General features: G+C 35.4%; 1 protein-coding gene across 1 annotated transcript in view; it reads right to left on the bottom strand.

Moving 5' to 3' along the window:
* The window catches only part of VWA8 (von Willebrand factor A domain containing 8), a 178474-nt gene that overhangs the window by 73168 nt on the left and 80153 nt on the right, over positions 1-25153 (bottom strand). Inside the window, exons 21-25 of the mRNA XM_056484352.1 lie at positions 20424-20500; positions 8426-8501; positions 7690-7825; positions 6923-7042; positions 5029-5234 (exon numbers count right to left, since the gene is read on the bottom strand). Coding sequence (XP_056340327.1) covers positions 5029-5234; positions 6923-7042; positions 7690-7825; positions 8426-8501; positions 20424-20500 — 615 coding nt within the window. The remainder of the gene's footprint in view (positions 1-5028; positions 5235-6922; positions 7043-7689; positions 7826-8425; positions 8502-20423; positions 20501-25153) is intronic.

Genomic DNA, 25153 nt, shown 5'->3' with positions numbered 1-25153 from the left:
TATTGTCCCAACTTTATAAATACCTGATCTCGGTAATAAAATACCTGTCACATGAATAATACTAAAATTAGCTAGTCATTGTGATAGACTAGAATACCACTGCTAAATTAAGCTTGTACAAACCTTTTTTTATCTGTGGTGTACGTGGCACAGAATATTTTAGTACTGGCGTTGTTATAAAAGGATGTTAAATTATGTTCTGCTTTCTAAACCTGTCTATGAGGGACTGATTAGAAGTTCAGCTTAGCAAAATAAAAGTTATTGTGGGGTAATATAAAATCATTCTACAGCCTGTGCCATGCTTGTTACAATGTCCAGTTCTTACTGAATGAAACCAAATCTCCCATCAGCTATTCTAACTAAACACTGGATAAACATTTCACACGTAAGGTGAATCGAAAAGTTCATGACAATGTTTAGGAGTGAAAGTGTTAACTTCTATATTTTGAATTGCCTTTGAGTCAAAAGTGAGCATCATTCTAAAACAACATTTATATGATGAATACTGCATTTTCTCTGTTCTTCTCAGCGCAAAGCACAACCATCACCCTAGCACCAAGCTATCTAATTTTCTCATTAACTACACTTTCACCCGCCTTGCACTAGGTATTGCAGAAACCTTGGTCGAGATCTTCAAATAATATCCAGTTTTCCCTACAGTTTTCTGAATCATTGCATAACTTCTGCCATCAATACACTTTTCTGCAATGAATTGCCTCAATGGTTCCATGCCTCTTGTGTCAGCAGGACATCATAAAAAATTTCCTGAGGTACAACAGATGGCTTCTACAAACACAAGCCACTTGAGCCACTTGTACAAAGGTCCTCTATCTCAGCAATTAAAAAAAAAATCACAGTTCTCTGGCTTTAACCAGAACAAATCCAATCCCTCTTTAATAACTGCTTAGACAACTGCTTACTGAAGAAAGAAAATGAGAGTTCACTTAAAGGGAAAAAAAGAAAAAGACAATAAAACCTAAAAAGGTTGAATGTTTGGGGTTTGAGCTGAACATTAAAACAATTTGGTTTCTATTGATTTTTAAAATGAGATTACTAGAAGAAAATATTGATCTCTTATCAGTCTGTCTGGTTGCCATTCACTGATTCTTCCCCTTACAAGTAACACTTCTGTGTGTACCTTAGATTATTTTCACAGCTTAGATTCTTGGCTATTCCTTAAAATAGTAAGCAACAGTTTTTTGACTTCAACAATTTTATATTTTTATTTATATATTGTATGCTTTATTTGATAAAGAATTTGACTTGGTGAAAAAGCTTCATTTTTATGGATCTAACATTCCATGAGGATATGTATTGCTACAGTCTGTGTAAAATCTATGAGCAAAATTGTAATTTTCTAGTAGAAATCAAGAAGCTTAATTTAAATCTGCTATACCCATTGAGGTCTACTGTATCTCTACCACTGCCCTGAAAAGAAAGTGATAAATCATCTGGTATTCAGTCTCTAATGAGTCCAGACTTTTTGTTTTAGACTTCTACCTTGTGTTCTCACTAACACTCACTTCCCTATGTATCTTGGTGCCTTAATTTCCATGCTGTGAGCACCATCTCACAGGCTCACTGCACATTCTAACAGATCTCTGCCTACCTGCTCATTCCCCTGTGCTCTTGGTTTTCCCCTGCACCCAGCCCTATGCCCTTTAACTCAATGTTGCCAGCTCTGTCTCCTCAGTTGTCCTTCAGCAGGGCCAGAAGCACCATGCCTATGGCTCATCCTGAGTGACAGACATACTAATGGATTAACCAGTACTCATGTCTTTAGTAGGCATCACTTACTGTCAAACGACACAGCTAAATTATCCCCCTACAATTCCAACCAGTTCCTCTCTGTCACATATCCACTGATTTTGATTAAGCCAGCAGAAACCTAATTATCTCTGAAAATTGATAACTGAGATCCATTGTGACTGGCCAAAAGGGTAAAAGGTTATTAGGCAGCAAAGTGAGAAGGGGGATATAAACTGTTACTTGATAAGCCTAGTTTCCCTTTGAGATTAGGCTGAACACAAAAAAAAAGAAAAAAAAAAAAGAAGCACTATCTTACCACAAAACCTTACTGAATAGGCCTTAAAACATGATGATGAGTAAACTTCAGATCCAGAAGGTTTCTTAGGCACTTACTGCTCAAAAACTCTTATACTAGTGCCTACTATTAGGAAACAATCTCATATATAAACAAGAAAGATGAACTACAAGAAAAAATCTCAGCTTTCTGAAACTTAAAAAAAGAGTTAGTGAAAAAACTGTTGCCATTTTATCTAGACTAACATGGCTGTCCTGATTATCATCTACCAAGGTCTCATGAAAAACAGCATACTGGATTGCAGAGAAGCAGCCACAGCATACCCTGGTTACAGGCACCTTATGGTAACCCAACAGAGCAAGGGCAGAGCTTCTGAGCTTACCCATAAGCTACTGTTAACATAAAGACTTTTGACATTTGACAGTCTGAAAACTGGAGGTGGGCAAGACAAAAAGGCTGTATCCAGGTCACCTGTCAACTAGATCAGCAAAACTCAAATTCCTTATACAGTATGTGAGGAGGAAAAGTTGCAGCAATCAAGTTAGGTATCTGCATTAGACAACTCTCCCTTATGCCTTCAGTTTTGGGTCTTCAGAACAGTTTGGTATCTCAAGCATCACCAAAATTACTTCCCCTATGAAAAAGTTAGTATAGGCAACCTAGCTCTGAGCACAGTGTATAAGCTACAACTAAATTACTACACATTCCCTACTTGCATAATCTTTAGGGGAGGATAATCTTGTAACTGCACTCCCTATGTGTATCCTAAATGCTAAAGATCACAATTAATCAGAATCAGAGATTAGCCTAACAATATGCTGATACCATAGCAATCAGCATATTTTAACTGACTAGTCCCAATGCTCAGATGTGCTCTCAGGCAGTAGTAACCGAAAGCAATTTTTTCCTCCAAAACTTTCAACCTTTTTTTACACAAGAAAAAAATTCCAAAATTATGTGAAAGGAATCAACACAATAGTACAAAGAGAGCAGGGCTGTGGAACTGCTGTAAGGGAAATCGTTTAACAACATGACTAACTTCCCTCCTTCCTTCCTAAGAACCAGCAATTTTATTGACTCATTTCCCTCCTTCCTCTTTCTTCTCTACCTGAAGACCAGAAGTTTCTTACTTTGGAATAACCATTATGTTTATATTCATTGTTTACATTTGGCTACTCCTAGTTTTTTTATTATTCAGATTGAAAAACAAGTTACAGTAAACAAAATGTTGCATTCTTGGAAGGAGACTGGGATCTTGAAAATAAATGGTACAAAACAAGTCAAAGATGCATGTTGGAGATGTATTTGGATATTTACACTTTGAAAGAGGTGAAAGCTTAGCAGATGAGAAACCTCCCCAGTGAACTGCACCCAATGTCCAGGTTGAAGTGACCATACTAATCTGCTTAAGTGAAGGAGACAGAAGCAGACAGTAAGAGCCTTTAAGACAATTAGCAATGCAGCTCTTTCAATCTTCAATTAGATGTTGTTCACACTCAAGTAAAACAAGAATTAAGTCTTATGTTTCTGCACTGGTTACCAATACAAATCAGTAAACCTTCAGGTTACTTGGAGATAAAGGATGAAGGAAAGAAGCTAGGAAGGAAGGTAGAGAAAGCAGAAAGGTATGAGGACAAAAAAGGAATTCATTTAACAAACACCCTAAAAAGTTAGCCTCTCAGCAGCACAGCAAATATTCCTAAGGTCTGTAATTCTTTTCACTGTCATTTTGAATGTAACTGTGTGTTTAGAGATCAGCATGTACGTGTTCTAGCAGCTTGATAAACAAATACCTATCAGCTGGTAATGGATTCTAATAGACTGCTTTGCTCATGTGTTTATCTGGATTCCTCAGCCTTTAGGTCTGAATCTTCTTAACTCTTAGTACAAAGTTACAGAGCATTATTTTTTCTTTATAGTATTGATAACATAGTAGCATCAATTTGCCTTGAGATGTCACTCTAGAGACCACAAAGGACAAAAAATCTATTCTCCCCAGAAATCTGGGGAGATTAAGATTTTTAAATGTAGTAATTCCACCCTGCAGTATCTGAATGTCTGTGTATAGGTGTGAATATGTGTGAATATGTTCATGACCAGAAGCATAAAATTATCATGCAATCCTTCTAAACTATTCAGTATAAAACACAGGAGCAGAAGGTCAAAATTTGTGAGAAATTATATTCTATTTGTATTAATTACATTAATTTCCACTACTAAAAAAAATCTAGGACTTGATAATTCAAGAAATGGTCTATAAATTAACAAATTAACAACTTTAGGATTATAAACAGGACAAAATAAAACCACTGCTATTTCAAAGAGCATTAAGACATTTTATATTTCAAATACTTCAGGCAAAAAGCATCCTTCAATTTATAAAGACAGAAGTCAGACTTTACTGTAATACTTAAAAACCAGATCATCATTAAATCAGAATTCACAATTTTACAGTTAAATGTGTGCAGGAAGTAATCATGAATCCTACATATTCCCTTGGTGAGCTGTTATCCACACAGCATTTTTCTTAGAAAAAAATCCACTTCAGATGTATTATTGTTATGCAGCAGGAACTTGTTTTTTCACAGGAAAGGATCAAACCCACAAATTTTATAGCAGAATAAAATGAACAGTTGCTCTGTCCTGGAAGTATGTTGAATATAGAGTTTTATAAAGAGGGCCAGTATGAACATTGCAAACGGTATGGAATTTTTTTCTCACACAGTAGAAAAACAGATTTACAGGGTTTTTTTTCCTTCTATGAATAAATATGCAGAAAAATATCTGCCCATGTAAATCTGTGATCCTTACCCTCTGACTATCTGAATGTCTTTAATATCATGCTTCTTTCAAAATGTAAAGTGTTTCACAAGAATTAAATAAAAATGCATAAACAATAATGGCATCTTTTATCTAAAGCCTTCAGGCATTATAAAATTCGTATTGATGAACTCAAGTTTTCAATTAAATCTGACGTACTGTACCTGTAAATGTTTTACAATGTTCACAACTTCTCTAGTTGAATAGGGGTAGTTAATAATTCCTTGGTCAGCTAAGCTCCTGAGCTCTCCAAAAGCAGCTACCAGTTTCTGCAGAATTGCCTCTGGAACATCAGGACCATATTGTTTAAGCATTGCCAGTTCTGACTGTGGCTTGGGATTATCAACAGCATGGCAACTAAAAATGTCGCCTACAAAGACAAAAAAAAAAAAGCACAAAGTTAGATAATTTATAAAGAAGTAGCATCACAACAACCTGTTTAAGTTTAATACTGCACCTTTATAGAAAAGATATGACTCAAAAGAATGCTGAGTAACAGGTTGCTAAAACTGAAAAATGTGAAGTACAAAACTATGAAGAACATTGAGCTTTCTGGAAACACAGAGATCTCTCCTGTTATTTCAATGAAGCTGATATCATGAGGGAGAAATGAACTTCAAGAAGATACAGAAGTCAGATGAATGCAGGAAAAAACATGAGAAAAAATATTTTAAGAAAACATAACTGGTTGAATGTAACCAATTTTTGAACTCCTTCAAAACACTATAGAATGCAGGGAAATCTTGAAATGCAGAAGGCTCTAATGCAAACCCAATTAAGAAGTCTAGAGAAAATACTGAATTTATCTTCTATTTTCTCCCTGCCTGTCTTGAAGTATTGTAAGAAATTTGGCAAAATAGTCTTTCCATACACTGACATTATATTGATCCCAAATATACTATCTATAAATTGAGTTTATTCATAAAATAAGTTGTAGAAAACTTTGAAGAAGCACGACCAGATCCTGCAGAAAAAGGACTTGGTGAAATTAAGTCATTGAGTTTCAGACAGGGAATTCCCATTCAGTGGGAACCTCACCTGAAAAACAAGGAACTACTAGATAATATGGAATTGGGTTTGCACCTGCTTTTTTGAGAATGTTACTTCTTGCAGATTAAGCATTATAGCCAAATTTAACAGGCAAAACCACATAAATTAAGTTTCCTGCATATAAATGGCCAAGCTAACATAGATAATACAGTCAGTGGAGTCTGGAGAGTATTCAGTTCAAAATCATGTAGCAACAATGCCAAAACCTTGCCAGAGGCCCACTGAAACTAACACCAGACTATACAGGCCAATGAATTCTTCACCACTTGCCCATGTGCAACTTCTTGTTTTTGCTGTGAGATGAAGCTCTAAGGAATCTTTGTTGATGCACAGAATTTCTGGGACATACCAGTTTTCCAAAATAAGGCTTCTGTTGATATGAAAATCATTGATGTGAAATATGGACAGCCTTACCTGATATTGAGATAAATTAAGTATCTTGTCAAATATGTGTATTTTACTAAAGCTATCATACATGGCCACATGCGTGGAGAAGCAAATGAGGATTAAGAAGCAGGTAGCACAGTGCTAGCAGCCAAAAATACAGTTGCCTTTACTGCTGAAAGAAAAGAAGAATCCATCAAGCTACTATCTCTTGTACCAAACAGGACAGCACCTGAGATGCAGCTTGTTTGATATGGGGGAAAAACTAGTGAGCAGTTGAGAGAGCTGTCAGGTGTCAAGCCTACAGTTAATTTGTTTGCAGTATTTGTATACTCTATACACTCATTAGCAAAGATTTCCCATTACCTTGTGTCTGCAATATCTGTTCAGATCCCATACAACAAAAGAGTTTTAACACAGATGATCACATACAGCTTTTCCATTCAGGGCAAGTCTGGGCACTTTTATTAAGATATGTATATTTACATGATAGTCTTAGTACCTTATGTGGAACAAAGTATCAATATGCATAAGGCCCCTTCTCCTCATGCAATCTAATTAATAAAGACAGATATTCTATTAGTCAAGTCCATTAAAGATGATAAATTAATACGAATCACTTACCTAATGTGCCAAAAAAGTCATTACCCAAGAAAGGAAATCCAGGCCTATTTGCCAGAACTATCATTCTAAAATCAGGATGAATAACTATTACGTTTTCTCTCCCCTCTGCATGAGCATGATCTGAAAAAGAAATAAAATGTATTACTTGCATATTTAAGCTCTGCAAAACTGAATGAATGAACATAATTAGATTAGGTGAAGAATTCTTAGAATTAGAAAAAAAATTCTTCTAATTTAATTATATTCTTCTTAGAATTAGAAGAACAGTTACAAAAAAAAAGACTCAATAGCTTCTTACACATAATTCAACTGAGCTTTCTAGCTTTTATTTTAAAGTTTCATAGTTCGTCTCACAAAAATGTAACTTAAGTGTTTTAATTGAAAAAACGTAAAAATGCATCCAGTGTTCTTAAGGTGTGGACTACCTGCTCCCTTTATATTTAATTTCACTAAAATGGTGAAGCCAATGGTGAATAAAATGTGATATTATATAAGTCTGACATTATTTGATCAAGTAACACTTCCAGGGTCTAGGTTTTTTTAATTCTTCAGTAAAATTCACAAGAATGCTAATTTAAAAAAAACCCCATGGTGGTTACTGCAAAAGTAGTAAAGAAAATGACTGTACATTCTTTAATTGTTAACTTTTGAGCAACAAACAATTTATACATTTGGACTGGTCTGTGTCCCTACTCAGCAATGTTATTGCTGAAAACCAGCAACACGTTACATTTTACTGAAATTAAGAAAACTTTGGCTCTACTTACTGGCAACAATTCGCCTTCCATCTGACAAAACCATTTCCCCACTTTCTACTAAAGTTTTTAAGATACAGGTAACATTTGTTGGTGCTTTGTCTGCCTCGTCAATTACCAAAATATGTCCGAACTTCACTGCTTTTACCTAGAAGAGAAAGGAATCATAACATCACTGCCCTACAAGGAGCTGCATTCTGATTTCTCAGTGAGCTGCAGTGACACCTCAGGGACTCAGAATAGGGATAAGCTGGGACCAAACCACAACAGAAGGAAGAGGAGGCAGAAAAGCTGTGTGTTTCCATTTCTCCTGGATAGGGATGAAAATGGGTGTGCTAGGGAGGGAAGTGAAGAGCCTGACTGTGAACAACTTGGAGTGCAGACAGAGAAGTGCCAAGCCAGTTTGCATCTAGACTGTCAGTATGTAGCTGAAAACTGAAGAATGGCTGCAACAGCTGTTAGGAGCCCAACTTAGCATGTAGGTGTGAGGTGCTACAAAGAAGGAGGCAAATACCAATCTAACAGTTAGAATGTGCCAGGTTAATACTAGATTATTTTCCATACTCATTTTGTATGTGGAGACTCCCAAGATGATAATCTTGTTCACATTTAGCACAGCAAATGTGACTAAATAAAAATTAATAAAATGTTTTTTATTATGCCCATTCACTATGCCATGAAAAACCAAATCACCAACATTTTAAATCAAAAACATTTCCAAATATAAAATCTAAATGCTGCTACTGACCAGTGGTGAATCTTCATATACAATAAGACCATCCTTTACAGAAGGTTGTAGGGTAAGGCTTTGTACAGTGGTATCCCTGAAATGTGGAAAACCAGATGGTATTAATTAAAAAAAACACAGGAATTTTAGTTACAATAAAATTCAAAATGAATAAATGAAAAACTGAATAGTCTATTTTTCTAAGAGAAAAAAGTATCTTTTTTTTAGAATACTTGAATAACTGGGAACAACAGTATGCCAGCTTAGCGGTCAAATGTGAGTATCCCTGCCTCTGCCAGGACTTTCACAGTAGTTCTCCATTTCTCATAAACCCTGAAAACAAAATAACTGAGAAAGGAATCAGTATTTTTTGTATGCAGGCACATTATTGATGTTACTATTTATAGTAAAACTTTCTAGCTGAAACTGTCATTTATGTGACAAACAGGAATTGATACTGTTTTAGCTTGTTCTCCACATATTATCATGCAAAAAACCTACAAACAAACAAGCAAACATATCCAACAACCAATAATGTAGAATTCTTATAATCAATTAAGCCCTACCAGCTTGCTACATTTTATACAATAAACAGTATAAGAGGGGACAGAGCCTTTTGTAGCACAGTTTGTTTTTTCCTAATTTTTATTTGTCTTTGAATTGCTAAATTACCTTTTTTTCAAATTTAAAATACTGCTAATTAATATCTGTAATGAAAATATTCCTTAATCTTCACTATTTCAATCTATTTTAACCACCACTAAATGTACAGATGAATAGAAAAATAGTTGCAATTCAGAAAGGTGAAGCAATAGACACCACTACAATGGATTCACCTACATTAATCATGCCCATAACCTAGGGAATGTGCCTCCTGATTGTATAAAATACTTGCCCTGACCTTGATCATGATCTGTATAATCAACCCCATTTACTTTGGGGTTTAGAAGGACCAATGAGCTAGAGAATAATCCAGACATGGGTGATGACAGAAGGTCCCCATGACTCCCACGCTTTCATGAGCAACAGGAAATTCAGTCTTAGGGTAGTTGGTTTTGCCATCCCTTCCCTCCTGTATTTCAAAACTTAGATTAGTCTGTGTCAAAAGAATGATGGGAGATCAGGAAAACCCATCAGGAAAACCTCTCTTAACGCTGCTTGAGATCCACATAAGGTCCATTGGTAAGATTGGTAACCTTTGAACTGTATGCAACATTTGATGCAAGGAAAATCTCTTACTTTTCACAGCCATGCTGTGTAACAAAACTGTTTGCTTAAGCCTAGCTGACTCACTCTTCCAAATATCCCCTTAGTTCTATCTTTAATTTTGCAACATATTGTAAAAACCAACAATCCTGATAAGCTTCATGGGTACAGGAAATCAAACAGTACTGTTAGCAGCACACTGTTAAGTGGCCAGCTTCCAATTACAGTTTTAAACTGAGAGCATAACTTGCACACTTCCTTTATTTGAACCTGCTGTCAGCAGGATTTCTGTCCTAATAACTTATAATTTCTTGTTTAGCTTTAAGACCACGATTGATTTATCCCACAGTTCCCATGCACAGGGTTAAAGCAGAGGGCAGAAAGAAAGACTTCTAATATTTAGCTACTTGATCTGAACTTCAGTCCAGAAGGGGAAAGGTTACAAAGACAGGACCACCTTTACTTCATTTAACCCTATCAAAAGTAGGCAATCCTGCCCCTAATAGTTATATTATCATTGTATTCACTTGCAACACATATTTTTTAGATCACTAAAATAAGCAGTAGCACTAATCTATTATCTCAGAAATCCTACTGTGGACACAAAAACAAAACTTCTGCTGTCATCCTGTGTGTCTAACCCATTTATACGCTGGGCAGAGAAATCAATAACAGATCCAAAAATAACAACAAACCAATGATTTTTGTTTCTTGTATACACATTATTTAGGGACTTAATTCTCAGGTTGTATGTATCAATCTACTTACACCACTACCAGTTAACACTTCTGGTTCAAGTCTATACCATTGCAGATGCAGAAGAATTTTCATATGTGTAAACCAAACACTAGAGAATATGAAAGTCACAGATACTAATTAGTCAGAAATAACACAAGGAAAAACATTCTGAGGAATTAATACAAAGTAAAAAGGGGAAGAATTTGTCAAATTTGAACTGTGATCTCTTTAAAGCAACAGAAAGGAGAGAAAATGAGAGGACCTGAGGATAGCATAGGCCAAGAATAACATAAAGGAAGATGCATTACAGGATGCTTTACAGCATAAATTTGCACGTAGATAATGTATGAAAAACAATAAGTGAACAGAACACATCAGGAAATGGAGATCTCTAGTGAAGCTGTGGACAGTCACAGGTGATGACACAAGAAAAGACCAGAATGTTAAATGGTGTTTTACTGTAAAATGAAACAGTAATTAACTGTTGCAGAGCAAGTTAATCCTCTGGCTCGGCAGAGATTACTTACAACCCCCTAATATGGAATACAAAATTGTGCTTAGTATTCCATAATAATCAGCAGCCCACACAAATCCTTAGGATGATCTCATTCTTCGAAGAAGACAGAATTGACATATTTTTTGGGGAAAAAAAAAACAACACTACAAGAGCTTACTGTTTATTTAATTGCTATTACGAAAGTAGTATAATCAGAAAAAAATACAGAAGGTATCAAACTAAAATAAAAATTGACATCCTGAATCTATCTTCTAAGTTTTTTCTTATTTTATCTTTCTTCTGCTTTATTGATAGTTTGCCTTAATATTTAAGGAAATATATAGGGGGATTTGCAATGTACTACAGAAGTTAAATGTAAGTCAAATATAAGTCAAATATTAATTCCATTGGCTTGATAAGTGTATGTGAAACTCCTCTATTTGCTCAGGCCATTACATTCAGACATGTATATAAGAATGATTTTACAATAGTTATTACAGATTACTGTTATTTTCCTTTCAAAATCATATGCTACACACCTAAATATCATTACTTTCTGTTCTTCAGAAACTTACCATGACCCAAACACAGTAAAGAATGGCTAAAATAAATTGTCTCCTTACAGTTTTTTTCTTAAATTTCCACTTCGTAATGAATTATGTAAATAGAAAGATAAAAACACACTAAGTCTGAAATAGTCTTGAACAATACACAAGTAGCATTTCCTAAATGTGAAATATGTCTAAAATATGTCTGGCACTCAAAATTCCCACAGGAAAGGAACTAAAAACTCCAATTCACTTTCACTTCGTACTAGTAGCACCTTAATAATAACTAAGAGGCTCTGACAAAGACATGAATACCAAAACCTCCTAATTTCATCACATTTAGCACCCAAGATGAAAATAGGTCTGACACAAAGAAGCAAGGCTGCAGGAATGTAGAAGTGAGTGTGAAAAACTGTCTGACATACTGTCCTCTTACTCAACTGAACTGATTTTGTCTTCACCTGATTGGGAAAGAAAAATGTGAAGAGTTCACTAATGTCTTTCCTAAGAATGTACTTTTACTTCATCTCACAAGTGCTCCATTTAAAAAGAAAATTTTTATAAAAAGGAAGAAAATAAAAAGAAAACTATAGTTACTGCTGAAATACAGCAGCTCTTCTGACAGGACCACTCAATTCATAGTAGGCCTTCTGAGAATTCTTCTCATGTTTTTTATTAGCTCATATCACTGTCTTTTATTTATTTTTCACTACTGCTGCATTATCTACCCTAAAGGCAGCTATTTCTGAGGTCTGCAGAATGACTCAAACTGTGATGGTTTCTGTTTCACTGACAGCAATGCCTTCCTTCTGGAGAAGAACTATGAACTCTGTCAGGAGAAATTTCCATCAACCTCAGAGAGTTAGATGTTATTCTCTAGTTTAACAAAAGGTGTTCCAACACTTTAATTTAAGATATGAGTCCCCAGGAAGGCTTATGCCCAAATACAGGACACAGTGTCAGGGCCCCAGCCAATATCACAAACACTCACATTCCCTGGAATTACTCCATCTTGACAAGTGCAGAAGAATACAGTCCTGGCTTCTGTATGTACTTACACTGAGGCTAAAAGGGTTAGAGATTCTTTGTGCAAGTCAACTTTGTGTTGTAGGGGTCCCTGCTCATGGTAACAAGGTTACATAAACCAAGGTTTTGCTTTCCAATTCACTACACAAAAACCTTATGTAGTTTAAAGGAAAAATCAGAGATGCAAAATGTATGCTCTAGAATTTCTTCATTTCTGGGAGGAATCTATTATCTAAATACCTATGTACATAGATACATATTTCTTCTCAATTACATGTCAATCATGAATATATCCATCTGCTGTGACCTAATTCTAAAGAGTATTTGAAGAATAATTAGTCCAAAGGCCATTTGAAGCTGTTAATTGATCAGTTAATCCACTCATGGATTATCCTGATGAAAAGCAGGCAATCCCAACACAAAGAATCAATCTGCATGATTTTAACATTCACAAATTAATTTTTTTAGCCAACCCATGACAGAGTCATTGCATTGCATGATCTGACTGCTACATTTAGGAAATTCTGAAATATCTGAAAAGCCAACCAGATGTCTCATTGCTCTGTTAAAAATGACCCTGTAAAGGCTTTTTGACTTATCTGTATGCACTGATAATTAAATCCAGCTTTTTTCCCCCTGCTAAGCTGTTACAGCTACTCAGCAGGACATAAGTTTGTTTAAAATGCAAGAAATTATTTTTACTATAAAGGTACTCATTACTCAGTATGACCGCAGGTGGCAGAAGAAAGGTCAAAGGGAATTATGTTTAATTCATGTTATATGCTTAAATCTGAAGTTACACAATTACCTGTACGTGATCCATCTGCCAAAACAAGATGTAAAATTCACTCACCCTAATTGTAAAATCCATAAATGGGGAAACATGACACCCTGCAGGTTCCCTTATTGCTTGTAAGAATACATTTAATTGACTAAACAGTGAGAAACTCTTACTTCAGCTTTAGAGTAAAATGAAACAACAGGGTCTTCTAACCTGAGCTATTTCTCCTAACAGCCATGCAGCAGGATATTAAAGTTGAATTCAATTCCTACAAAAAAGACAAATGAAGTAGCTTTCTAACACCTGGAATCTGACAATAGCTGAGCTAGTCAGCCAGCTTTTGAAAGCTAATATTGGAAACAGGGACCATCAGCTGGCATGAAATCTTGGAAATTTTGCATTGCAACTCTGTATTGACTGAAAATGTATTTAAGAAAACAGGTTAAAAACAAGTAAAACACCATAAGGACATCTGTTATATAATCAATGCACTCAGTGCCTCATTACATAAATCTTAATGACAAAAACGTATCCTCTTTTTACTTATTTCCCAACATGAGCTACAAAAGGATGAAGCACACACTATAAAGCACAATATTAAAAGAAAATAATCTAAATATTCATTACTCATGAATCATGAGGAAAAATTACCTAGATTTTTGTTTCTGGCTGCCAACATATAAAACCACAACACAACACCTCCCCCCACTTTCCTGTGTTCAATTGAAATAAACTAATGCAGTTATAGAACACTTCCTTCAACAGTCCACAATGGAGAAAGCTTTTCTGTATTGTTCATTTTTAAAAATAGACTTGCAGAGCTATATCACCATTTAAATTATTTCATGTGGTCCTATACTCTTTCAAGAGATAATAATCACATGCAATTCTGAGAACAGGTACACTATAATTCTAGTGTGCACCTGTGTCTTGGGCAAAGGAAGCTGTTGCTTCTGAAACAGCTTTTTAAATTACAATTTAAAAAATCTTAAGTCAATACAGCTGAAAGGGTAGTTTTAAATTATCTCAATAGGGGAAATAGATAATTAGATTTTATACTTATTACATGTGCTGAAAAAGAGAGAAAGAAAATTAAGATCTAAAGACAAATGCACAGTTTGTAGCAAGTATTGCTTGTAGGGATGCCATAAGCTCATTTTCCTATTCCAAACTCCCCATTAATTTGATTATTAAAGATTGCAGCAAAATTACATTTCTTTTGAAAAGGATAACATATGCAAACTCAGGTAGGTTTTGGAAAAAAGATCATCAGATTACTGTAATTTATTAGGGAACTAGAAAAGACATAACACAAAATGCAGTAGATTTTTAAAATGAACCCTGTATCACACTTTCCAATCGTCGGTCACTAGAATAAATACAGCAACTCTGACAGGAAGATGTGATATCAAATAAAGATGTGATAAGCAAATTCTTTGGAAGAAGATGTATTGGGACACATAGAACAATGTACAATATCTTGAAAGAGAATAGTAAGATCATTAGATACAAAATAGAATTCCAATAGCAGTTAGTACTCCATTGACAGTGTCAAACATCACACTTAAAACAAAGATAAAATGCTGTAGTGTATATGTAAATGCTTAGAAAAATAAATTATCTCAACTTGTAAGTAAGACTTACTAAGAGAACTAAGACTTAACATGGCTAATTTAGGGGTAAAACCTGTTTCATCAAAAGCTAAAGAAGAAAACTTCCTACATTCTCTATTTTCAGGTAAAAGTATCACATCATATTTACAAGATGTTCTAACATTTTTGACTTCATAGAGAACAACCCTCATACACTAAAAAACATTCCCTCTTTTTGCCACATGACTCTGTGAAGATTCATATTATCTTTTTTCATAATAAAGTAATTTCCTAGAAGATTATTTTCTTGATACACAGAAGGAGAACAATGGAATGGAACTAATCATTTCACATTTTCTGCAGATTCACTGAGGTTTTTGAGCAGCAGAAAATCCATTCATAGCCATCAATAAATTATTGATGTAGATTACACTGCAGTCTTCACATCAAAAGCTTCTATTTCTGTAAGTGATGGTGATGTTCTTATGCAGATTTATACACTGAAAACATCAGAGTTGAAGTTGACTATCTGTAGTAGCTCAGAGGAGGGATCCAGTTCTCCCACTAGCTAAGAGCAACCAAGTTCCCATCACAACAGAAAAGGATCAGTACTTTTTATTCCTTATCATTTTCAATTGTACAGAGGAATGTCTGTGATAGGCAGTCTGCAGAGGAGATTGTGGGCTCCAAATTTTGCATTTGCTACAGCTAATCTGTTGCTGACACAGCGTGAAGCTGGAAACACATCTGAGACACTTCTGCTTAACAATCACTCATTATTTATATGCATCTCATAACAAATAGATGATCTAAAAGTTATCACATTTAATCTCATTAACACTCTGTGTTCTGAAAACAATGTTGAGTCTGAAGCTGTTTCTTAATTCTCACAACTTTAACTACTGTTCCTATAACACATTTGAGCATCAGCTAAGAACAGTGCAAATGGTCTCACCCAATGCAACAACCACTGCTGGATTATATAATTTTATGAAGATAAACTAATTTTAACTTTTTTTTTTTTTTTTTTTTGGAAGACTACAACATTACTACAACAAACCTTGAACAAGAGCTAGCTGGGGTCATCCAGCTGCTACCTTGCAGAAATTGCTAAATCACAGAATCAGAGTGGTTGAGGTTGGAAGGCAGCTCTGGAAGTCACCTAGCCCAACCCCCCTGCTAAAGAGGGCCACATAGAGTCAAGGTGCTCAAGACAGTGTCCAGTGTCCAGATTCTGAACATCTCAAAAACTCAAGGAGCACAATGTACACCAAAATTTAAAGAAAAGGTTTTGACATAGAAAAATGAACCTCATGCCTTCCTGAACCTAAAAAACATGTTTCTTACAGCACAGATGTTCTGCAATTAATCTTTTTGTAAAGACATTATCAAGACAGAGAGGTTTTTGTTTGCTATCAGAGCAATTAAGAGCACAATTCATGATGGCAGATGATAATTTCAGAGATTTCCTGTTACTTGTAGCTCTTTTTTGCCATGTGACTCAAAGCAAATCCAACACGAGCAGAACAGAGGTGACAGCTTTCACAGGTCTTGCTTGAGGTGACATAGTGTATCAGAATAAACTACACATAAATATTTCTTTTCTCTTTTTATGCATTTGTATTAAGCGTAGCAGTGTATTTTGACGAAAGCTAAGATCAGATAACAACATATGACTCCAAAAACTTGATACATAAATATTAATCTACATGCCTACACATTTAGCACCTCATTTATACCACCAGAAACTACCATCAAAATTGTGTCACTAAAGTTTACATCTTCCTAGTCAGAACCTAGGCTTTTAGGAAACTTTCTATCAGAAGTCTCTTCACAATGTCCAAAATTGCCACAAAACCAAAAAAACCCAAACAAAACCAAAAAAATCCTTCCAAAATTCCCAAACTGGAACAATAAATCAAGCTTGCACTGAAAACAAAAGGATAAATGCTGCAGTTCTGTATATATAGTCACCACAAAAATAGTAACTGTAAGGAGGAGAAATCATTGTAATTTAAATACAAAACACAGCTTGAAAGTATGACTTAATGCCAAATAGATGCAAACTTAAATGTTTAAATTACAGATAAAGTACATCTTACTCCAGAAAAAACATTCTTGTGTGAAATTAGTTAGCAATTTGATGATAAGAGAAGTAAAATTAATCTTTTTTTTCTATGATCATATCAAAGGAGACAACTATTTAAAGTCCATGATACTTTCTTCTGACATTTTTATGTAGGAGAGCTGGGAGCTTACAGTTTTATTCTTATCTATTGCTCTCATTAGTGCTAAGAAGGATTTTACAGTCTTAACAGGGTATATGTTCTTGCCTGAGTCTTCTCTAAAATTGTTTTATCTTTTTTCTTCTTTCTGTGGAATCTTCCTGGGTTTAGACACTTTGTTCAAAGCAAGATATCATGAGGGAATAAAAAAAGCAATGATAGAATTAAATATAAATATACAATAAAGAATAATAAAGCAAGATATCTTTATGAGGGGATGCACTGAACTCCTCTCTTTGGTGACGAGTGACAGCACCCTAGGGAATAGCCCAAAGTTATGTCAGGAGAGGTTTAGTTTGAATATTAGAGAAAGGTTCTCCAGCCAGAGGGAAGTTGGGCACTGGAACAGGCTCCCCAGGGAAGTGCTCACAGCATGTCTGAGTTCAAGAAGCATTTGGACAATGCCCTTGGGCACATGGTGTGACACTTGGTCCTGCACAGGACCAGCAGATGGACTTTGACAATCCTACTGGTTCCCTTCTAACTTGGCACATTCTATGATTCTGTGATTATCAGTCTCCATGAAAATTATTTCCCTGATTTAATAAAATACCAATTTAGTCCACCAAATTTAACTTCAGATTTTTGTGTAGAACCACTGGAAAATTATTTCAACATCACTCACAGAAGAATAGCAAAAGTAGTAACAGAAAGGTTAATAAAATAATGAGGCTTTCTAGAGTTACTAATTTAGAAGCAACACAAATACTTAAGTCTCTTTTGTTAGCTTGGAGAATATAAAATTTTCTTTTACAGACAGTTTCTTAGTCACTGGCTGTAAAAGCAGTACCTGTTTAATTTCTATTAAGAACTCCTAAAAGTTCTTTAATATTAGACAAGGTAAAGCTGTTCTTTATTCTGTAACATGTAGCTGTTGTCCTGAGTGAACAAAAGTGCAACAACCATACCAGGAGGGTAAACAAAATTTGGAATTTCTCTGCTGAAAATTACTCTTGTGGGAAAGGAATGGCAGGGAAATCTTGGCAAATGGAAGTTCTTCCTTAACACAGAAAAGAAGCAAAATGCTTAATATGTGCAGTCCTAGGAAAAGGCTGTGCTGAGCCTGTGTCATATTACCTGTTTCTATAACCCCACAGTTAATGCAATGAGAGAGCTGGACAACCCATGATCAGCTGCTAATATTAGGAAGTATGCAAGAGAAAGCAGCCAACTTTTTGGATAATAAGCACACATTTTTTCTTAATTTCTGTCATCATTGAATCTAATTGCAGCTTCCTTCCACTAAGATTTTCTGCTTTATGGTAACAAAATGAATTATAAGACTTACAAATTTCAAGAATACAAAACTTTTCAATGAGATGCTGCATGAAAGGTTAAGAGAAAGGATTTATAACCTTCATAAGCAATCCAAACCTTTAGGTCAGGCTGACCCCATGTAAATCAATTGCACAGCAAGTAAAACAGACGTCCCTTTTTCTGTCTTTTATTTCCTCCCATGCTCTTGAAGTACAAGACATAAAATGTGAGATTTTAAAATGGCACCTGGTAATAGCTTATTGCCTTTAAGGCAAACACTCTCTGCTTGAATGTTATTGAACATATGTAGAATTAGAACAGCAGAACTCCTTACACTCTTTCATCAAGACCAACAAAAAACCCTACCCTAACGAATTTGTCAAGATCTGTAATTCAGGTATATGAGCACCATTACAAGCATTTTATTTTGAAATACTTTCCTTGTCATACTGAAAGGTATTTATGGTAGCTAGCTAGGAAATCTGAAGAAATACACAGGGCTACCAAAGACGAAGTGCACATTTTAGAATATTTTCTAATAAAATATATCTTTGCCATAAGCTACCAACTGAATCCTCCCCACAAAGTATGTAAAAGCTTACAAGGAAACTGTTTGGGTTTTTTGTAAACATCCTGTAAAGTTTAACCAAAATGTTATGTAGACTGAGTTCTTCACATAGCATTTCAAAATGCTACCCAGGAAATAGAAATTTCTGATTTTTCTATATTCACAAATTATTTTTGTAAAACTGCATAGGACTGCTCATTTTCTGCTTAATTTTCTTACGTCAATCTATCTCTTAAACCCTGTAATCCTAAGCAGTACCTTATAGAGGCCATAGAATACTGTACTGGCATGACAGTAAATGCACATTTTCCTTCCTAGTGATGTCTCAAATAGCATGGTGTAATTTATACATTCTACAGCCACATGAAAACCCCAAACACAGTGCTTATACAACGTTCTCCTGAGTTATATGGATTCATATTAAAGACTGTTCTGCTTCATCATTTCTCATGGAGAATACACAAAAGGACAGAAATACTGTAGTACTTTGTGACATAATTGGGATTTGCAAAAATCAGTGTATTTTATCCAGACAAAGTAGGTGGGTGTTCCAAGCAGGAAAGTTAATGCAAAGCTGAAAGTAGGAGGTCTTAAAAGAAGTATTTCATATAGAAGTGATGGAAGTCTAGAATAGATAGTACAAAGGAAAACACCAGTAAAAAAGTAATGAGATAGAGCTATTCATGTACCAGGAATACAAGTACAAGACATTTGAAGACTTTCTGGGTGAGAAAGTGAGAGAGAAAATGTTACAGAGATTGTGTCGTTAATGGGCAAAATACTGAAGATCGACATTTTTATTAGCACTATTTAAAAAACAGTGATTATGGAAAGAGACAGGGTGATGAAGCTAGGAAGTTGAAGACAAAGAGATAAAGATTAGAAATGAAGCTAAAATGGGATCCAGTTCAATTGAAAATGAGTCTTCTAGACATATTTATTCTTTATTTCCATTTATTAGTTTCAAGTTCATGTCATAAAAAGCAGGCAGATAATTTTATATTATTTCAGCTTTTGAATTGTTTTCAGCTGGTTTATTGTCCTGAAGTCTGTTTTTTAGCTTATGATGTAATTTTCTAATCCAAACTTTTATGGATGAGAAAGAAATACATGCACTTAGCAGGAGTGCCAAAGGAAAAAAGCCAAAAAGCCTTTACTATGTAAAATGTTTCTTGTCTGAATGATACATTCAAACACCTACTCCCTTACAAAATACCTCATGCTTAGGGAAATCTTTCCAGAAATGACAGCAATATATAATTTGTTTTATGAACAAAGTTTAGCATCAGCACAGTTTGTCTTCTATTTCCTCAGGTATCAAACAGTGATTGCATCATTTTCTTGTACCCACTCCTCAACCTGTCAGCTTACTGCCTCTGCCAGACACATTCCTGTGTTCTATGTGCCACTTAGGGAGAGTTTGTTCAAACAGTAAGAACACATTATACTTCAGAAAGATGAGTTTTGATAATATGAGAAATATGAATAAAAACAAAAGTATGGAAATCTAACACATTCTTACCTATGCAGCTGTAAATACTCTCTGGGCCTGTTTAAAAGGTGAAGGAATCTGTCAACAATCTTGTTTTTCCCAACGCCCTGCAAAAAACAAATATAATATTAAGACATAATACAGATGTACATATTTAAGAGTTACAAAGACAGAAAACATAACTTGCCAAAATGGTTAAAATACTCTCCATGCTGCTTCATAGGTAAATACAACTTCTATCTGTTTCAGAAAATTCTGAACACAAGTTGATTACATGTATTTTATTTTATATATACATATATTCACAAAATACTTAGCTGTCTTACTAGAAATAACCAGAAATAGGATTGTGCCCCTAGAGTTAGGTCATACATGCTGTGCATCCTTTAACTAACACAAGTTTTTCCAGTCTTTTTATTTCACAAAGGTATTGCAATATCAATGCTAGGAATTAGTCTTGTGCTTAATAGGCAAAGTTAATTTTTGGTGGTCATAGGAAACATCCTGTAACTGTCACATGGAATTTGGGCACAGCCTTAGTAATAGGTGCTGATCCCATTCCACTGGTGTTGCAAAAAGAGATGTAGACGGAATCAGAATTCCAGAGATAAAACTGATCTAATAACTCTGTTGAAGGATGTCTGCACTAGCAAGCCGTGGAAAATGATGACAGTGAATTAGGTGTGCCCCACAAAAACATTCTATCAACTGGTACTTCAGTCCAGGCCTAGCTTTCTCCCAGGGAAGGAATTACCAAAGAATTAGGTGGGCTGCTGGGGAACATCCTCCACTTCACTCTCATCCCAAGAGAAATGAGTATGTATCGAACTGCAGAAAGGAGATTCCCTTCAAAAGTACCTTCTAGATCTGGTCTGAAATGCTAATGTAGATGCAGACCAAGATGATAGCTCACATGCAGAAATTCTTATCCCTCCTGCAAGGAGGGGACTGCAGACTTGGAAGCTCAGAATGCCAGTGAGAGTGTTACAGGTTGCAAAGAAAAAGGAAACAGTAGAAGGAAAAGCTCAGTTATAGACTAGCCAAAAGCTGTTTGACAAGACATTATCCCTTTGCTGAGATTCTCACTCTGACTGCATGAATGTATCTAGTAGTCCACACCAGTGTAAAGAAGATAAATATAACCCAAAGAAAGATTAAAGAGATTAGATTAAACCAATTTGAGATTCACTAATCTGTTTCACTTGGCATCCAAACAGAATAGCAGCCTTCAGAGCTGCAAGTTATGACATTTATGACTGTAAGTTCTAGCTGAGTGATGGTAACTGCCAGCTGCAGAACTGCAAACTGTTTAAGCTTCTTAAAATGGGACCACAATCTCTCCTCTGACTACATTTGTAAGAATAGAGAATCACACACATATGTATAATGAAATCACAGAAGGAGAGTTCTCACCATGAGAGCAGAGGAAAAAATACTGCAGAGGAGACAAAAATAGAACTACCTACATTCTACTGCAGACTTGACTCCCACACAGAAGAGCCAACTCTGTTAATGCCCTGCCACACACCTCCTCACAAATCTAGCTCTGCCTCATTCTTCAGAAGAATCTACAGCTTTATATAGGTGTAGTAAGAATCTGCAACACACTCAACACCTTTCACAGTAGTTTCTGAAAACTGTCACCTAAAACAGTTCTCCACTGCTGTGAAATGGGATGAAATTGTGCTCACAGGTTCTTGAAGGAACTTACAGGACATACCCATTTGGGGGGAAATATGAGAAATTTTATCAGTGACATTAAAAGTAACCAGAAACAGGCTAAGAATCCCCTAGTGGTGCACACAGACAGTTTTATTCACATATGTTTCCTGCTACTTTCAGTCAGATCACAAATGGGTGAATAAACAGGAATATTTCTAATGTCAAGCACAAAACACCCATGCTGAAAGCAGCTTCCTTTCCTAAGAGAGCCAAAGATGGCTGGGCAGATGCCTGCACAGAGTTTCTGTACTGATCCCAAGCAGATTGCGTATCCTGTTTAGTGCAGAATGGGACTCCAGCCAGCTGTGGCAAGTATAAAGATGATGAAATAGATCAACATACTGAATCAATGTAAAACATACTTAATACTAAACAAAGTGGTACTGTAATTTAAAAAAACCAGTTACCAAAGTAACCCTGTGAAGCCAATGGGAGCTGTGCTGTGACCACATCTCACCCTTCTTCATTTTTATCTGTGCATCTTGCCACACTCTTCGCATTATCTCCTTTTATTTAAGTATACTTCAATTTCAGAACATCATACATTTTTTAAAAGGTGCATGCAGTATTTAAAAGCCAAAAGGCATTCCCACCAGGTTTCAGCTATTATAAACAAGTTAACATTGCCCAACTTCTAGACTGAACTGCTTCAGAGGGTACATTGTGTGCCTTCACAGAGGCTGTGGTGTACCACATAAAATCTTTGGTTGGCAACAGTAGCTGGAACAAAGTTCACGTCAAAGCTTTTTGATTCCATCCCTCTACATTCCTACTTCATGACAAGTTACCACTCCTCTTGGTCTCAGCTACTTTACTGAGAAGTCACAATATAATGGAAAGGAAGGAAGAGACCAAAGATATTCAGAAGGTTCTTTAGTACCATTAAGAAACTACAAAAAACAAGAGCTTGGATTAAGTTAAGTTAAGTTCCTTAAGTACTATGCATTAGTGTAAGGCCAGAAAGAGCAGGTTTGTTCCAAATTTACCTGACCTCCATGGGATAAGGAATATGTGTAGTAGTCTTCTTCAAGTGAACAAGAAATGTGGAAAACACTAACATAGTTTGGAAAAAAAACCAAACCAACTCTAGTTACAGGCACTTAAGAAACAAGAAATTAGAAAAATGGCAAGAAAGTCACTCTCCTTTGCCCTGATGCCAAAGATCAAGCTGGGTCTTCTGGACACTCACACAGCTAGCAGTAAACTATTTAAACAGGAATAACCTGATCTATCTTTCATATGAACATACTAAAAGACTGAGCTGAACCTGGATTGGATTCAGAAGATAATCTCATGTAATTTTGCAATTATTGCAGCCTAAGGTAATGTTCAGAGGACAAGCCACTTTGCCATTAACACTTGCTGAGTGCTATTTATATGCACACTACTGCAGTTACTTAATTTAACAGCAATATAAACATATGCTAATTAGAGAGAAAAGAACATCTGTGTTGGTATTTCATCTGAACAGAATAAAAATACTTCAGAAAGCAAATATTAGATGATTTTTACTCCATCAGACATATGGGACAACTGAAATAGAAAAATGGGAAGTAAATATCTTCACTAATGAATAACAAACAAGAAATTATGCAATTAGAAGGCAAAATAATTCCTTAGTTAAAAATCCTTCTAACTGATAGTGTAAACACTTGCTACAAAGGATAAAACTGCTTAATTTCCTAGCAGAAGCTGCAGTTTCAAATATAAATGAGGTTGTTATAAGTCCCAGGAGGCATTTTGCAATTCAGGATGCAGACCTGACAGTAGTGGGACAAATTTATCCCCTGCATAGCCCAAATAAAGACAATAAAGTTATAGTCCAAAGGAACTGGACCCAAGTTTTGAAATTAACAGTCTGCTACTCGGCAAAGAAAAAAAAAAAAAAAAAAAAGAAAAAAATCTAAACCATTCTGCTTCATTTTTATTTTCTTTTAAATATTTATAGGTCAATTTATAGGTCATACTGAAGCAGCTAAAGAGGTTGCCATGCTGTGCTCTTCAGTACTGCCTTCCAGCTGAAACATTGCAATTACAACTTCTCTGTATCAGAGCACCTGTTTCATTACAAAAGAATTAAACAAATTTTGAAACCAGTAAAAAAAGCAGTTTATCACTTTTTCACCTTAAGAAGTTTCATTTTAGAATTAATTTTAAAAAATTACAGTATTAGAGAATGAAAGACAAATTTAACAATTTTAGTAGACAGAGCCCTCATGTCAGTGTTCTCAGTTTCTAACGTCATAGAAACTGTTGAATTATCATTATCACAGAAACTTTTTGCAGAACAATGAAAATAAAGAAAATGGAAACATTTTTGATAACGCATCGTTTTTAACATGGCACCAAACCACCCTTCGTGGCCACAGTGTATGTGTTTCTGCAATTTTTAGACTAGAGAATGTATCTCTGGTTTTCATAAAAATGGTGCTATTATCAGCAAAGCAACTTGTAGTACCTACGCAAAATTATTTCACACACTCCAGGTGTTGAGAAGCCCTGCTTGGAACAAATGTGAATAAGTAATTTTAATAACTGCAGAAGGTGTGCCACCAGCAGACACTAGATATTGCTACCAGAGGACCACTGCAATCAATCCTATCATGGCTACCTTGCTCAAATGTTAGCAACAAATTTAAATAGTGGTGAAAAAACAGTGACAATTTTAACTCTTGCCCCAGCTTCAATCTACATTTTTATGAGTTAAAAAAGTGTTTTGTAGTTTAGTATCTCATTTTTTTGTTACATGTTTATCATCTGAGCCACACAAAAATTATAGTGACAGCAAAAGAAGAAAGAATTAACTTAATTTCCTGATAGGAATCATGAATGGAATACTTTGGCTACATCTCTGACTGTAGTTCTAGATAAGCTGGTGGAGTTTATGCCTTTTTCTGACCTCAAGTACAACCAGAGCCCTTCAACCCAGAGCCCTGCCAGGCTAAATATAATCATTACATTTCCAGTGAGGTAAGACAACCGTGGTCCAATGGAGAGAAGCATATGAAAAGTTTATGATGGAAAGAATCTCTGAGAAA

The sequence above is a fragment of the Oenanthe melanoleuca genome, chromosome 1 (assembly GCF_029582105.1).
Source record: "Oenanthe melanoleuca isolate GR-GAL-2019-014 chromosome 1, OMel1.0, whole genome shotgun sequence".
In the NCBI taxonomy this organism is placed as follows: Eukaryota; Metazoa; Chordata; class Aves; order Passeriformes; family Muscicapidae; genus Oenanthe; species Oenanthe melanoleuca.
The sequence above is the reverse complement of the archived record's forward strand: the minus strand, read 5'-3'. Positions and strand labels throughout refer to the sequence as shown.